The sequence below is a fragment of the Cyanistes caeruleus genome, chromosome 22, assembly GCF_971803275.1.
Source record: "Cyanistes caeruleus chromosome 22, bCyaCae1.hap1.1, whole genome shotgun sequence".
Taxonomy (NCBI): Eukaryota; Metazoa; Chordata; class Aves; order Passeriformes; family Paridae; genus Cyanistes; species Cyanistes caeruleus.
Window position 1 is genome coordinate 4,247,101 of NC_141722.1, and position 16,320 is coordinate 4,263,420.

Consider the following 16,320-nt stretch of genomic DNA (forward strand, 5'->3'; position numbering starts at 1 on the left):
TCGAGACAGAAATTCCACCCCAAACTTTTCTACACATCAAAACATTGTGAGTTTTTATTATCTGGTGCCTCTTTCAACATGGGAATAAATGTGGTAGTGAATTAACATACTCCTTCCCCCGGGGAACTGCTGTTATCACCCTTTTGTGAGCAGGGAAACCGAGACAAAGCAGGGGAAGGACATTGTTTGGGGTTGGACAGGCAAGGACAGGAATGCAAGTTCTGACACTCCAGCTCAGGGACTGCTCAGTGCTCCTTCCTTCCTCCCAGCTTTACTGAGAGGTGCATGTGAGCATGACTTTCCCTGTATTTTCTCTCAAATCTTTCCTAAATCTTTAAGATTTATTTCAGTGCTTGAATATCAAATGACTGGTGGGACAGTATTTTATTAGCAGCTCTGAAAATATAATAATATAATAAATTCCAATTGAAATTCAAAGCAGAGATGAATAAATTTTGATGAACTTGACATTTCAGTTCAGAGGAGCACCCCAAAATCCAAAAGAGTGTTCCTGAAGGATGTGGTTTCTGACTGCACTGTAAATTTAGGCTGCATTTTCTGTCCCCAGAGTATTTAATTGCTGGGCCTTGACACAACTCAGAGCTGCAGGGAAACATGAACAGGACAAGAAAGTCATCACAAGAGTTTGGATGTTTGAGCCAATCCTAATTTTTGGCAACCACGCTTTAAAATTTCGGATCAGATCTCCCAAACTGCTCTTAGTGCACACACAGAATTTTATGGCTGTTCTACGTATTATTTCAGCTATCTTAGACTTGCAAAGAAAAGGTTTATTTGGCTTTTTTACTCCATTTTAAAGTGTTTTCTTAAACAATATCGAAACAGAGTTCTTAAATTCAAGACTACTGAGTTTATTTTCCATGAAGATTCAGCACTACTGAATTTTATTTCCATTATAGTCTCTTAAATACAGCAATCTCTGTTTTTTTTTTGTCAAGTGAATCAATAATCACCATCCCTGGAATTGCTCACAAAAACCTGTGGATGTGGCACTTAGGAAAGTGGTTTAGTGGTGAACACAGCAGTGCTGGGTTAAGGGTTAGACTTGATGACTTCAGAGGGCTTTTCCAACTTTAACCATTCTATGATTCCAGGATTCTTCCATTTTTCACCCCAGGAATTTTTGCTAGGTATATTAATACTGCACAAAATTCCCTAAAGAAAAGCACTAGAGCTCTGAGAGCTCTCATCATCCTTCTAAAATAAGGACAACTGGAAAATTTCTGTTAAATCTCCAGTTATCCAATGATTTAGTAATTCCACGTGGAACGGCCTCTCTTGCCCTCCTGATTTCTGCAGTTATAAAGTTACAGGTCTGGGGTCTTTTGAAAGCCAAATATAATATTGTAAAAAAATTAAACATAAACACACACAGACCCTTTTCTTCCACTGAACAGGGAAAAAAAGAACCAACTTCCTGGTGAATCCTGCCATGTGGATTTGGAGTTGTTAATGGATTCCACATTGATGGACAAAACAACCTGACACGTCTGACCAGGCGGGATCCCTCTGCTGTTGTTCCAAATGCTGATTTGCTCTGACAGCTCCCTAATTCTGATGAGGTGAGAGTGAGGAGATTATGAAGAGAAATCCCTCATCTCCCTGCAGCAATCCTGGGAGTCAAATTATCCCTTTCATGTGCCCAGTGAAAGATTGCAGCAAAATGAGCAAGAGGAGCATTTCTTCTTCCTCTGCTGACACCCAGCTCTCAGGACTCTGGTTATCTTGGGACATTAATGAAATGAGTCTCCCAGGATATTCCTGCATGCTGTTCCCATTATTCCATCAGGGAGAAAAAGGCAGGAGTGGGTTCAGTGGCTTCCCTACCGTAACATCAAAGCCTGGAATCAAACCCAGATCCCAGCCTGTGCCTGAGTGACGTGTTCTGAAGTGTCAGGAAGTGATCCCTAAAGTTCCTGGAGCTTTGTTGTGACACCATCCACCTCTCTGCACAGTTATCCAAACCCAATGGGTGCTGTGTCAATTAAAAAAATATACAGCCCTGGGAATGACAAGGACTGAGATGGGTGGCTCTCCAGGGAAAATGCCCTTCTGGAAATATCCCACCAAGGAGAGCACTGAGGACACAGTTCATCTGCTGTTTATTTGGCTCCCAGCATTATCTAGATGAAACATGCAGTAAATAAAGGAGAAAAAGCTTTCTTTTTAAAAAACACCTTCTCATCTCTGTGATTATTCCAAGTTCTTTACAATGGCTCTGGGATCTGAGGCACCCCTGTAAAACATTTCGATCAGGCTGTGCCAGCTATTTATTTATGTCACCAACAGGAACATTCAAAAGCGATTAAAGCAAAAAAAGACGAGAGAAAGAAAAGATATGAGAAAATGGCATCGCTATGACCGCTGAGAGACTCAGCTTTTAACTTGTCAAGAAAGTCAAAAATTGCTATGAATGTTTACTGAAAAAACAGGGAGCACGCAAAAAAAAAAAAAAAAAAAAAAAAAAAATCATCTCGTGCTCTATAGCTCTTGAGCTATAAAATTACAGAGGCTGGGGATGGCAGGGCTGGGGGGCCCCTGCAGGATCCCTGCAATTACAGCCAGCACAGGGCTGGTGATGGCCGTGACAACTTACATATGAAAGGTTTGACAGTGCTGTGGATGTGCTTGTGCTGCTTGAGGCCCGAGGAGGTGGCGAAGGTCTTGCCACAGTCAGGGCAGGCGTGGGCCCGTGCCCCCACGTGCTGTGAGCGGATGTGCCGCTGGAGGTTGCTGGGGTCCGTAAACACCTGCAGGGGAAAAATGCCTTAGGATGGGGGCAAAAGCAGGAGGAGAAGAGCCTACATGTGAGAAACTTATTTTGTTAGATTTTTTTTCAGTGCTGCTCGTGGCTTGAGGAGCACGGGGTGGACAGGTGAGAAACAGGCAATGAAAGAACTCCGTTTGTGCCCTGCCGGGCTGTGGCACCTCCTTGAGTGTGTGGTGCTCATGGTTTGACAGGTCTTTGCTCACCCACATCTGCCCAGTACAGCCCTCACCACCACCCCAGTACCCAGCTGGGAACTTCCAAAGAGGAGTGGGTTGGGAGAGGGTTGAGCTCCACACCCCCAGTGGGATGTCCAGGACAGCAAGGACACCGCCCTGGAACAGGGACAGTGGGGTCACCTGTCCCTGTATCACCCTGCTCCTGGCCAGCATGGGCCACCCATTCCCTGCAGCCCTTACCCAAATCCCAGTGCCCTCCCCCAGGTGAGTCCTCCCATAGACACTGTGCCCTGCACCCTTTTCCCCAAATCCCAGCGCCCTCCCCCAGGTGAAGCCCCCCAGGGTGACCATGTCCTCACTGTACCTTAACACAATTTTCACATTCAAACCGTTTCCCACTGTCGTGAGACATTTGGTGACGAATCAGGTTGGATTTCCAGTTGAAAGCCTTGGGACACTGGTCACACTTGTACTCCCTCTCCTCAGTGTGGATCACCATGTGCTGCTCCAGGCTGGGAAAGAGAGACAGGATGACCTTCAGACCACCCAGAGCAGGCACTGAGGCAGGTATGAGACCCAGAGAGGTGACAGAGATGGTGACAGAGAACCAGCTGTTGGGCCTGGGGTGTTTCCAGTTACCTGGTGCCTCAGAGCAGGAGGGGAACAGCCCATTGACTGTAAGAAGGGCACTCCAACTGTAAGAAGTGACACCCAACACCATTTGAGGTTTTTGACATTTGTTTCACTGATGGAAGATGCTCTGTCCTGCCTCAAAATGATGCTGTGTTTTATGCTATTCCTTATTAATACCAGAGTCCATTCTTAAGGGCAAAAAGAAAAGTAAACTCGGCCCTGATCCTGCAGGCTCTTGAGGAGAAAAATGGGCACTTTGTGACCAGAACTTCTGTGGCATTCCCCTGGGGGAAGAAAAGATATTTGCTGCTGCTGAGACTCTCACGTGTCCATTTTCACAGGCGCCCGGCCCACGGCTTCCCAGAACACAGGGACTCACCGTTGGGAAGAAACATGATAAGGTGCAAACACGTTTCACTTCTAAATGTCAGACATCTTTGATTACTTCACTCAGCAATTTCTCCTTCTGCCAACTGGCAGCGTCTCCAGACTGGGAGGATGATGGCAATCCTGAGTGGCTGCTGGCACAGGCCACGGCAGGGGTGGCACATGGTGCTCCAGTGCCCTGTGCCATGGGAAACCTGCACTTCCCTGCCCAGGAATCCTGCACGTCTCATGTTGGGAATCCTGCACCTCTCAGGCCTTAAATCCTGCATCTCTCATGCCAGGAATCCTGTACATCCCAGGATGGGAATCCTGCTCATCTCAGACAAAAATCCTGCATCTCTTATGTTGGGAATCCTGCATATCTGATGCTAGGAGTCCTGCTTCTCTCTGGCTGGAAATCCTGTTCCTCTCAGGCCAGGAATCCTGCACCTCTCAGGCCAGGAATCCAGTTCCTCTTAGGATGGTAATCCAGCACCTCTCAGACTGAAATCCTGCTCCTTTCTGCCCTTAAATCCTGCGTATCTGATGCCAAGAATCCCACTCCTCTTAGCCAGGAATCCTGCACCTCTCATGTTGGGAATCCTGCATCTCTGAGGCCAGGAATCCTGCACATTTCAGGTCAAGAATCCAGTTCCTCTCAGGCTGAGAATCTTGTTCCTCTCAGCCAGAAATCCGGCACATTTCAGGCCTTAAATCCTGCACCTCTCAGGCTAGAAATTGTGCTTCTTTCAGGCCAGAAATCATGTTTCTTTCAGGCCAGGAATCCTGCTCCTCTTAGGCAAGGAATTCACATATCTCAGCCAGAAAACCAGCTCAATTCAGACCTTAAATCCTGCACCTCTAGCCAACAAATCCTGCATCTCTCAGGCCAGGAACCCTGCACATCTCAGGCCAGGAATCCTCCATATCTACTGGCAGGAATCCTGCACCTCTCTGGACAGAAATCCTGCTCCTCTCGGACCAGGAATCCTGCACATCTCAGGCCAAGAATCCTGTTCCTCTCAGGCTGGGAATCCTGCACCTCTCAGCCATTAAATCCTGCCAGGATTAAAACCTCTCAGGCCAGGAATCCTGTACATCTCACGCCAGCCCTGAGAAGCAAGGGAAGGAAATCTGCATCCTCTGCTTCCTTTGGGGCAGGTTAACAGGAGTTACAAACACTACTCTTACTGTGAGTTCTAAAAAAAACCCCAAACAGCTCACATGGAATCTGCTCCTGCCTGACACCCCTACACATGGATATTAAACCATTCCTACAGAACTTTAAAGCATGGCTGTATTTTTATGGAAACATTAAAGCTGAACACTACTGGAAAATCCTGCCAGTCATTAAATGACACAGGGAAAATACTCCCTGGGCATTTCTAGTGAGCTGAGGGGTTCAGGATCCCAGGAATTGTGTCAGCCTTGGTCACTCAACACCCAAAACTCCTCCCTTGGAGCACCAGCCCTGATCCCAGCCAGATAATTCATATTCATGGGCATGCCCCTCATAAACTGCCAACCCACTCTGAAAGCAGCAATATTCATTTTGCTTCAGAAATGGTGCTCTTAAAATGACCAGATTTTTAACACAAAGTAGCACAAACCTTTCATATGCTCATCCAAAAATTCGCTCCTGTTAACTGTGATTTATGAGTTTATTTCGAGCAAATATAGACAAGCTAATATGCTGCTTACAGGCAAGTACCTACTGGGATTAGCAAAACATTTATTTATTTAGTCAGCTGCTAAATGCTCAATTTCAGGTCCCCAGTGGCATCTGTGATTTCATCTGTATTAACTTTGAAAAATTCTAAGACCATCGAGGCACTCTGAGCGGGTTTATTTTGTGTTTTAGTGACTTTAAACTTGGCAGATTGATGGAGGAGAGACTGATGTGGACATTTCCTCCCCACCCCACCAACCCACTAGCATGTCAAAGGCTGAATGGTGATGCTGCTGACTCTCTTTTTCCTTGTCAAAAAAAGTCAACTTTATATTACTTATCCCTAAATATTGTGTCTAAAAGGCAAAAAAACAAGGACACAGTGCCAGCTCAGACCCCTAGGGAGCCAGGAATACACAGAGGGTACAAATAGGATACAATACATACTCTTCAAAAGGTAATTTCCTAGTTAACATTAAAATTAGATAGTGCTGGCAGCTGAAGAGGAGAGAGCTCCTGACACTGATGGATAAAATAATTGGAATTTTTACTAAAATCCATAATATTGAAAACATTTGAATGAAGTTCTCTTTGTCTTGTCAAGTAAAAAATTAAGAGAATTCCAGCCTCTTATTTCTAATGAGAGACATTTCTAATGAGGTGATGGGGTAAAGATGCCACACTGGGCTAAGAGGGTCTCACACAGGTATCCCAGGATCCATCCCAGATTCTACAATTCCCAGAATGTTCTGTAGGCTTTACCTTTCTCTGCATTTTTTAAAATAGAATTTTTCCCCCCTCACTTCCTCACACAGATGAAAGAGCTGAAAGTATCAATGTAATTAAGTTCAAAGTGACAAATGCAGATTTTTAAATGTTAAAGTGAAGTGAGACAGGCCTTACATGGGCTTTAACCTCGAGGTTTTTGCTCTGTTCAGGCAGAGCCTGACAGGGGATTGCCAGTTCTCACAGTTTTATAGCAAATCTTGTGGTGCATGGGGCTTGTTCACCCAAGAAGGCAAAAGAAATGAGTATGTGAGAACTTCAGCCTCCGGTACACACAGAAAACTCTGCTTGTATAGAATTTTATAAAGGCTTTTATCAAGGCTTAGGATGCAAATAAACACAATCTTAAAGTGATTAAAAAAACCCCTCAACTTTTAAAGTTGGCTCCTAATATTTAACTATTTGAGTCTCACTTTGCCAATGAATTAGAGAGCTCAAAGATTGCTATGTTAAAGCTGCATTTCATTACTACCATATTCTTCCAAAAAAATTCAGATTTTCAGTTAAAACTTGAGTTAAAATATTTTCCCTTTTAATGAGAAGTTTAATTCTTGCTTAGAGTTGCAGTATAATCATAATAATAACTGAATAATTGTTGCAAATGAAAAAATGAGCCAAAGAATATCCAATCTTCATTTTTCTTCTTTTTCACATTGCTGTCACAATAATGTTTGGTGGACACAAAGAAAATTAAAAATTTGATTGGATTTTTTTTAATTGTTCCTGCCAGATCAAATAGAAGCTTGTGACCATATTACAAGTTCTTAGGGCATTGACACCTCTTTAAACCCACTCATCTCAAATCACTAAGAATTAAATTTAAAAGAAGCCTTCATGCACATTTTGACTGAACTCATATTGGTGTTTCTTTCCTTCAGAACCAGAACACAAGAGAGCAGATGGTGGAAAGATCCCACCCAGGTCTCTCAGAAAAGAACCCCTTAAACTTCCCACCACCAACCCTTGGGTGCTTCTACCAACGGGCAAAGAAAAGCCTCAGCCTATGAAATGTGGAATAAAAGGTGGAATAAAACACTGCCCAACACCTACAGAGGGTGAACATTCCTAAACCTTGTAGGGAAAGGAAAGGTTACTGGGGAGAAAGGAAAGGTTGATCCCAAAAGGAGAATTCCTAAAGCCTGAGGAGGAAGGAAAGGTTTCTATGGAGAAAGGAAAGGTTGATCCCAAAAGAATATTCCTAAGGCCTATGGAGGAAGGAAGGGTTTATACCAAAAAGAGCATTCCTAAAGCCTATGGAGGAAGGAAAGGTTTCTATGGAGGAAGGAAAGGATTCTATGGAGGAAGGAAAGGATTCTATGGAGGAAGGAAAGGTTTCTATGGAGGAAGGAAAGGATTCTATGGAGGAAGGAAAGGATTCTATGGAGGAAGGAAAGGATTCTATGGAGGAAGGAAAGGTTTCTATGGAGGAAGGAAAGGTTGATCCCTTCAGTCCTCCCCAGAATCCCATCATGCCCCTTTGGCCAGGATGGAGAGGGGAGGCCAGAGGAGGGTCTGGCTCTCTGTGGGTACCTGTATTTATTGGGGAACATCCTCTCACAGTCCTTGCACTCGTAGACCTGTCCATCTCCGAGGCCTTCCTGCTTGATCTCCTCGCTGAGGCTCTCGTACAGGGCCCCCACAGCACTGCAGCCGTACTTCTTGTGGCGCCGCAGGTCCAGCTTGGACTGGAACAGCTCATCGCAGTCCTCGCAGCGGAATGAGGGCTCCTCTGCAACACACACACCAGCCCATGGTCAGCCCTGCCCCAGGAAACACAACCAGCCCAGGCTGTTGGACCCAGAGAGGAGGCAAAGCTCCCCAAGTCCAGCAAACAAACAAAGAGCGAATTTGCAAGTGAGAGGGGAGAGAACCCAAGGGAGGCTGTGCCAGCAGCTGCTTTCACTTTAAGCATTAAGAGAGAAAAAAAAAAAATTAGATCACACAACCAGAGGAGATCTTGTTTTCTTTGTGTCTTGGCCTCTGCTGATGATGGAGAGACCTACAAGGACTGGGAGACACACAAAATTCTGGGCTCACTCTGGAGTGCTGCGCTTCTCTGCAAGGAGAGGGTTTGAAATTATGAACGAGTTTTCCTCAGAAGGGGCTGCCAGGGAAAAAGGAACAAACCAGGCTCACATAAACACAGATAGTGAGAAAAGCAAACTGCCATAGCACAAACCTAAAGAAGCTTCTTTCTAAGAAATTGTCTGTCTAATGCTCTCCTCTTAATTTTCCAGTGCAGAAGCTCAGGGCTCCATCAGCCTGAGGAATCCCAGCCCAGAGCACCATGGAAGGAAGAGAAGGGAGCCAAAGGTTTTGTTGCTGTGCTCTTTGCTTTTTTTCTTTTTCTTTATTTTTTTTTTTAAGTTCTAATGCACATAATAAATTACTGTAGTCAAGGTCAAACAAATTAAAAAGAGGGCAGCTATTATTAAGTTTACAAGGCAGCATCCTGACCGTGGTGCCAAGCCAAACAATCAGTTCAGAGCTGTAAATTTTCCAGGAGAACAAGCTCTGCGAGGGAGTCGGGATAGCTCTGGGTTTCTCCACCCTGGAACAGAAGCTTTCCAGCCCCCTCTGAGTCACTGGAGCCGCGTTTCCCTGTCCTCCCCTACTCTCTTCCTCCACGCTCCGCTGCTCTGCCTGGTTCTCTTTTTCTGATAACTTCAGTCCCAGAAGGGGCAGCCTGTGGTGAGTGCATTATCTCTGAGGGAGGAGTGGGAATATTCTGAGAGCTGAAGGCGATGCTGTGATGGAGCTGATCCATTCCCTGCTCTGGGGAGAGGGGATCTTGGGGTGGGATGTGGCCACACTCAATTCTCAGGGCAAAATCTTCAACCCCTGAGCAAACTTTTGCTTTAAAGTCCCCCCCACCTTGCACTTGTTTAAGCCAAATTTTGCACAACTGCAAACACTTAGGCTGAGCATTAAGGCCTGGAATGGTGCTTTATATAAATCAGGGATAATTTTGTTATGAGTGTGACAGGAGTGAAGGCATGGGCAGTGTCACACTCAGAGACCTCCGTGCTCCCACATGGGCACTCACCTCCCATCTCCCTTTCTCTGCTTAAACCTGAGTTTAAAACTGAGCAAGGCAAGGTCCCAGAGGCTGCAGCAGCAGCAATGTGGGCAGAGGAAACCCTCTGCACACTCTGCACACCTACACGGAAAGTATTGATATGGGGAAACTCAAACCCAGCTGAAAAAGAAAGTATCACCAAAACTTAGCCAGCACAGCCTTGCTGGGCATCCCAGCAGCCTGCCCAGGGCTCCCAGAGCCACCCACACCAGGCATGGGTGATCCCACAGCACCCACAGGGCTGCAGCAGCATCTCCTCAGCTGCACAACAGAGGCGTGCAAAAAAAAATAAAGTCCAGAGGGTCAACAAAGGGATTTTGACTAAAAAAGAGGACCCGAGGGAAGAAAATACCCAGTCGTTCTCATTTCAGCTCATTTTGAGGGTTTATACACTCTGAAATTGCTGGGAGCAGCCTCAGCACGAGGTGCTCTGCTCCTCAGAGAAATTCTCTTTACTGCACTTTGTAGAGCAGGAGCAATGTGTATCTCATGTGTTTTACATCCCTGGAGAGGGAAACCTTGAAATCAGGACACCAATAACAACAGTGTGGAGAGACTCTGCATCACCTACCATTAAAATAATCCAAACTACTTTTTATGAGTAAAAAGAAGAAAAAGAAAAAAAAAAGAAGAAAGTGTAGCACCAAACTCCAGAGCCATGGAACTGCTCTGGTGAGGTGTTTGCCCCAGAGCCAACATCTCCCCTCTTTGCCCTCCTGTAAATGCAGCAGTGGCTTAATCAGGAAGGAAATTTTGGAGGAAGGACTGAAATCCTCCAGGCTGGGAGGTCTCTTCACCTCTTAACAAGCTCCTACCAAACTCCCTGTACCCCTCAAGCTCCACCTGGCAAATCCCCAGACCTGAAAACACTCGGAATGGAGGAAACAGATTTTTTTTTCCTTTTTTTGACTTCAGAGAAAATACAACAAAATTCCTTCCACAAATCCAGGTGGAATTGTTCCTGCTTCAGTTTGGGATTTACATGATTTATTGCAGTTTATTTCACCCAAACTCACCTCTAGGAAACAGAAATCCTCTCTGGGTTTGGAAAAGCATCCATGGAGAGTCATTTCCTCCATACCTGGCTGAAGCTGGATCACTGACTCCCCTCCCACAGCACACCCTGACACTGCCCTGCCTGCTCTTACCAATGACAATGACACATTTTTGTCCTTTCTGTGAGCTTACAGAGCAGGGGAGTGGATGAAACACACTAATAGCCTCAGGAGTATTTCAGAGCAGAGGTTTTCCTTCTAATTCACCTCATCCTTTGCCAGATCTCACACAAATCACACACAACACGAGGACATCAGACACAGTAGCTTTTCCACAGGTGGAAAGATGGAGGATAGGAAAAGCCGTTCCTGTGCTTTAGAGTATCTGGGTTTGGAAAAAGAAATTTGTACTGAAAGGAGACTTAGAGAGCTGACAAAAACATGATTAAAAGCCTTGTAGCCACATGTTATTCATGTTGCCATTCAGGTTTGAAAAAATCCTGTTTTGATGCTCAGACAGGCTAAAAACTGATCAGGTGGGAGAGCAGCTGAGGGTGGGAGGCTCTGGGAGAGCTGCTTTGGGAGAGCAGCTGTGGCTGCCCCAGGATCCCTGGAAGTGTCCAAGGCCAGGTTGAAGGGGCACTGGAGCAGCCTGGGGTAGTGGAACGTATTGCTGCCCAGAGTGGGGGGTTGGATAAGATCATCCTTCAGGTCCCTTCCAGCCCAAATCACTCCATGCTAACATATCCATATCCATATCCATATCCATATCCATATCCATATCCATATCCATATCCATATCCATATCCATATCCATATCCATATCCATGTTCAACCCCTGCTCCTCTGGCATTCCCAGTTCTGAGCTCCAGCAGATCCCAGACCAGACTCCTCAACAAATACCCTACAGGGGAAGGACTCGACCCTGGCTTAGGACCAGACCATCCCCTGCAAAACTGAAACCTAAATCAGCACGGAGGCTCAGAGCTGAACTGAGACCTGGTATTATGTTGTGACTTTGTCGACTCCAGGTTTGTTCAACTGTTCTTTTTTTTCTGCCTGTAAGTACCAAAAATAAAAAGGTCACCCTTCAAAAAGAGTTCTCATTAAAGTTTTCCCCTTTCTTTAAGCATCACAAATGAAAATACTGCCCTTCACAAAGGTAACTGCCTCGGTGTGTGACAGGGAGAAGGGGCTGCAAAGAAAAGAACAACCCCAGTTACACCGAAATTGCTGCCTGTTCTCTGTGTCGAGTTTGTCAAATCTATGGTTATATGTGCCTATCTGAAGTTCCATCAGTAACACTCAGGACAAAGCAGGAATGTAACAGAAAAATAAATCAGTGCCTAATAGCTTTCAGAGAAACCAAGGGGAACACAATTATGTGGCATCTACATGCTAATCTACCAGACTCGAATCTCAAAGGAGTTCAAGTGCCCTACTCAAAATTCCTGCAGTGATAAGGGGTCTGCTGTGTTTGGCTGGGGTTGGGAGGAAAGATTTTTATGATAATTATCTTTGTGTGGAACAATTTTGCATTTTCTCTCCTGTTAATTCCGAAGTGAGCTGGGGGTGCGAGGCAGCAGGAAGATAGCCCTCCTGAAAGTAAAAAGTATTAAGGAGTCAAATATTTAATGTTGGCCTGGCATAATTTGACAGCAATTATGCAGCAAAAGCACTAGACGTTACCAGGAAGATCCAGATAAATGTTCCATAATGACAGAGATGGAAAACAAGGAGCACTTTTTGCTTGTTCACATAAAAGCCTGTTAGAAACTGAAATGCAGAACAGCGGTGAGTTTTCATTCAGATTTCTCCTTGACATCAAAAACAACAAAAAAAAAGGTGCAAAAATTATTCACTCTGTGTGTTGGTCTTGACAAAATCATTAACAGTTTTTTGGGGGGAATAGCAGTGGAAAAATAGTCCCAAACTTGATATGAGAGGGGCAGCAAATACCACACTTTACCCCCAGCCCTTCAGAAAATGAACTTCCAGAGCACAAATCCTCAAACTATCCCATTTTCTTGAAATACTGGAAACTAATTGTCCAAGATTTTACTGCAAATTTGCAACAGAAATTATACTTATGGACAGGTAAACAAAAATAAATGTATTGTGGGATGCCCAGAGAGAACTCCAGTTTCATAAATTAATTTTATAGAGCTTACTAGTTTAAAAACACCTGGTAAATGAGAATGTATTTATAGAAATAAATCACTGAATAATGATGTTGGGCACATCCTTCCCAGTTTTCCTCAGAGATCACTTCCTTGCACAGCATCTGTAGTGTCAGAGTCCTGGATGAATGTGGGAAAAAGCATCTTAAGAGAGGAAAATCAGTGCTGGGAGCACTCTTACATTTCCAGAACACTCCATGTCCTGCTACCTGCTCACAGCTGCTGCAGAGAAAGATGGGGTGTCTTTATTCCAGCAAGAATAATTTCAGTGATGACTCTTCCCCCCCTTGGCTGGACCCCCATTTTTCAGATTCCCTAAATCTCTGCAGGCTGCTATTTTGCAAGCCTTGGGACAGTTTGGCCATTTTTATTACACCCAAAGGCACCTGGTGACCCTGGGGATGGAAAAGTCACCTCTGATCATATCCAAACTCACAAAGAGAAGGAAATGAAGCTGCTCAAGGCTGATAAAAACTCGGTATTGTGGACTGAGCCTCTCTCACCAGGGAAAGAGTGAAAATGAACGCAAAATCCAGACAATGACAGAAAGAGCAAGTCCTGGCTGAGGTTTTGTCCCAGTCCTGCCCTGGCTGAGGGCCCCAGCAGTGCCAGGGGTGCTGCAGAGAGGAGCAGAAGCTGCTGGGGAAGCCTTACCTTCCATGCTGGGTGCCATGTTCCCAAGGGAATAACCTCCTTCCTTCAGACACACCAGGAGCTCTTCTCCCGGCTCAATCTCTTTAATAACTTTATAATAGACCTGGGAATCACAAACAGAACAGACACATTAAATATGCAAAGGCCTGTGTTTTATATTTTAACCAATAACTCAAATTACTCTGGCTAATAGGGGAGGCTGTCCCTTGATTTGGGATAATTGCTACTCAGAGCTCGTTTTCCTGCTTTTATTTGACTCCTTGGGTGTCAGAGTTTCACAGGGTTTGGACAATAAAAAAACGTTTTGGGAACAGCTTCTCTCCCTCAAATTACAACAAATCTTCCCATTTTTCTTCCTGTCTTCCTATAAGCTTGGTGTGTTTGTCACAGTGAAGGGAAGATTAAACTGATGGAATTGTCACGTTTAAGGCTCTGCTCTCTGAGCCAAAATTGGCCTCATGATTAGAGTCGAATTATCCCATCTCCACAGAATTATTTTGTTGATTATTCTCCCCAACAGCCCAGACCTGACCCCTAAACACAGACACTCACTTCAGGTGAGCAGTTTACCCATGTTCTGAGCTCCTGTCTGAGCACAGACCCTGGACCTTCCAAAATGTCCTGAACACAGCTCTGTTCACCTCCTGGACCTTTGTCACTGCACCAGGAGAAAATCCCAAACAGAAACAGGATTCAGACAAGGACAGAGCCCATGCACTTCATCTTCACAGTTCTACCCCCAAACCCCACAGAAAGCAGGGCAGTGGGTCCAGTGATAGCTGGGTCACATCTGAGTGGATCCCTGGGCCTCGTTCCCTCCCCTGCACCTGCTCCAGGAGCTCCATATCTTTTGTCCTGAGGAGATTCAGTGTCTTCCATATGTTTTGGGGTACACTGGGGTACACTGGACCCTGTCCTAACACAGTACCCTGAGAATTCACCTGATAGCGGTTATTAACTTCCAGCATTTAACAGCAATCCAAGAAATTATTTTTCAGGGTAAAAACCACATTTCACCCAGAGCAATTCCCTAAATTTGCTGTCACTGCCTCTGCCAGTCTGTGTTTATGGGGAAGGAACACATACAACTCCTAAATTCCTGCCTGGGTTGCATTAATTGTGTCACCACGATGCATTTCTCTTCCAAGAGTCCCTTTCCCTCCCTCCCTGGCACGGAACACGAAGCTTTGGCAGATTCGTGGCCCCAGGCCCGGCGGGAGCAGCAGCTGCCAGGGATGCTCCGGAAATTGTCCTCTCTGTCCCGGAGCTGTGGCTGCAGGGAGATGTGAACACAGGGAGAGGGATGCAATTCCAGGGACAGGCGGCGGCGGGGACACGGGGCACCGCTCCCAGAGCTGGAAGGACAGGGGACATCCCTCCCAGAGCTGCAGGGACAGGGGACATCCCTCCCAGAGCTGCAGGGACAGGGGACATCCCTCCCAGAGCTGCAGAGAGAGGGGACATCCCTCCCAGAGCTGCAGAGAGAGGGGACATCCCTCCCAGAGCTGCAGGGACAGGAGACATCCCTCCCAGAGCTGCAGGGACAGGAGACATCCCTCCCAGAGCTGCAGGGACAAGGGACATCCCTCCCAGAGCTGCAGGGACAGGGGACATCCCTCCCAGAGCTGCAGGGACAAGGGACATCCCTCCCAGAGCTGCAGGGACAGGGGACATCCCTCCCAGAGCTGCAGGGACAAGGGACATCCCTCCCAGAGCTGCAGGGACAAGGGACATCCCTCCCAGAGCTGCAGGGACAGGGGACATCCCTCCCAGAGCTGCAGGGACAGGAGACATCCCTCCCAGAGCTGCAGGGACAGGAGACATCCCTCCCAGAGCTGCAGGGACAGGAGACATCCCTCCCAGAGCTGCAGGGACAAGGGACATCCCTCCCAGAGCTGCAGGGACAAGGGACATCCCTCCCAGAGCTGCAGGGACAAGGGACATCCCTCCCAGAGCTGCAGGGACAGGGGACATCCCTCCCAGAGCTGCAGGGACAAGGGACATCCCTCCCAGAGCTGCAGGGACAGGGGACATCCCTCCCAGAGCCGCCACGCGGTGCGGCGGGGACAGGGGAGCGCGGTTACAGCTCCGAACTTTCCCTCCACACCGAGGTCAGGAAACTCCGGACCGATCCCGCGTTGCACCGAGCACCAGGACGGCCCGCGGTCCGCCCCAGTCACTGCACTGGTCCCCAGTCACCGCACTGTTCCCCAGTCACTGCACTGGCCCCAGTCACTGCACGGGTCCCCAGTCACTGTACTGGTCCCAGTCACCGCACTGGCCCCAGTCACTGCAGTGGTCCCAGTCACTGCACTGGCCCCAGTCACTGTACTGGTCCCAGTCACCGCACTGGCCCCAGTCACTGCACTGGCCCCAGTCACTGCACTGGTCCCCAGTCACTGCACTGGGTACGCCAGGAGCGCCCGCAGTTCCACGAGCGGAGCCGTTCCCATCCCGCGGGATAATCCCGAGCAGAGCTGTTCCCATCCCGCGGGATAATTCCCGAGCAGAGCCGTTCCCATCCCACGGGATAATTCCGAGCGGATCCGTTCCCATCCCACGGGATAATTCCCGAGCAGAGCTGTTCCCATCCCACGGGATAATTCCGAGCGGATCCGTTCCCATCCCGCGGGATAATTCCCGAGTTCCGCCGCCCCTGCCCGGCGCTTCCCGATCCCGCTCCGGCGGGGAAGGCCGAGGGCTCTCAGCAGCCGTACCGGGGCTCCCACCTCTCCCCGGGACACAGAGAGGAAAAGTTGCCGGTGGGGCGCATTCCCGCAGGAGCGGCATGGGGCCGGGAGCGGGATGGGGATGGGAATAGGGGTTGGGATGGGGCCGGGAGCGGGATGGGGATGGGAATAGGGGTTGGGATGGGGCCGGGAGCGGGATGGGGATGGGAATAGGGGTTGGGATGGGGCCGGGAGCGGGATGGGGATGGGAATAGGGGTTGGGATGGGGCCGGGAGCGGGATGGGAATAGGGGTTGGGATGG

At 47.4% G+C, this 16,320-nt stretch overlaps 1 protein-coding gene across 5 annotated transcripts in view; it reads right to left on the bottom strand.

The window, feature by feature from the left end:
- PRDM16 (PR/SET domain 16) overlaps nucleotides 1-16,320 on the bottom strand; it is a 285,146-nt gene that overhangs the window by 24,534 nt on the left and 244,292 nt on the right. For all 5 annotated transcript variants that reach the window (XM_086860794.1, XM_086860797.1, XM_086860796.1 and 2 more), the window contains 4 exons: nucleotides 13,330-13,432; nucleotides 7,952-8,150; nucleotides 3,332-3,479; nucleotides 2,618-2,771 (listed from right to left, as the gene is read on the bottom strand). In XM_086860794.1, coding sequence (XP_086716920.1) covers nucleotides 2,618-2,771; nucleotides 3,332-3,479; nucleotides 7,952-8,150; nucleotides 13,330-13,432 — 604 coding nt within the window. The remainder of the gene's footprint in view (nucleotides 1-2,617; nucleotides 2,772-3,331; nucleotides 3,480-7,951; nucleotides 8,151-13,329; nucleotides 13,433-16,320) is intronic.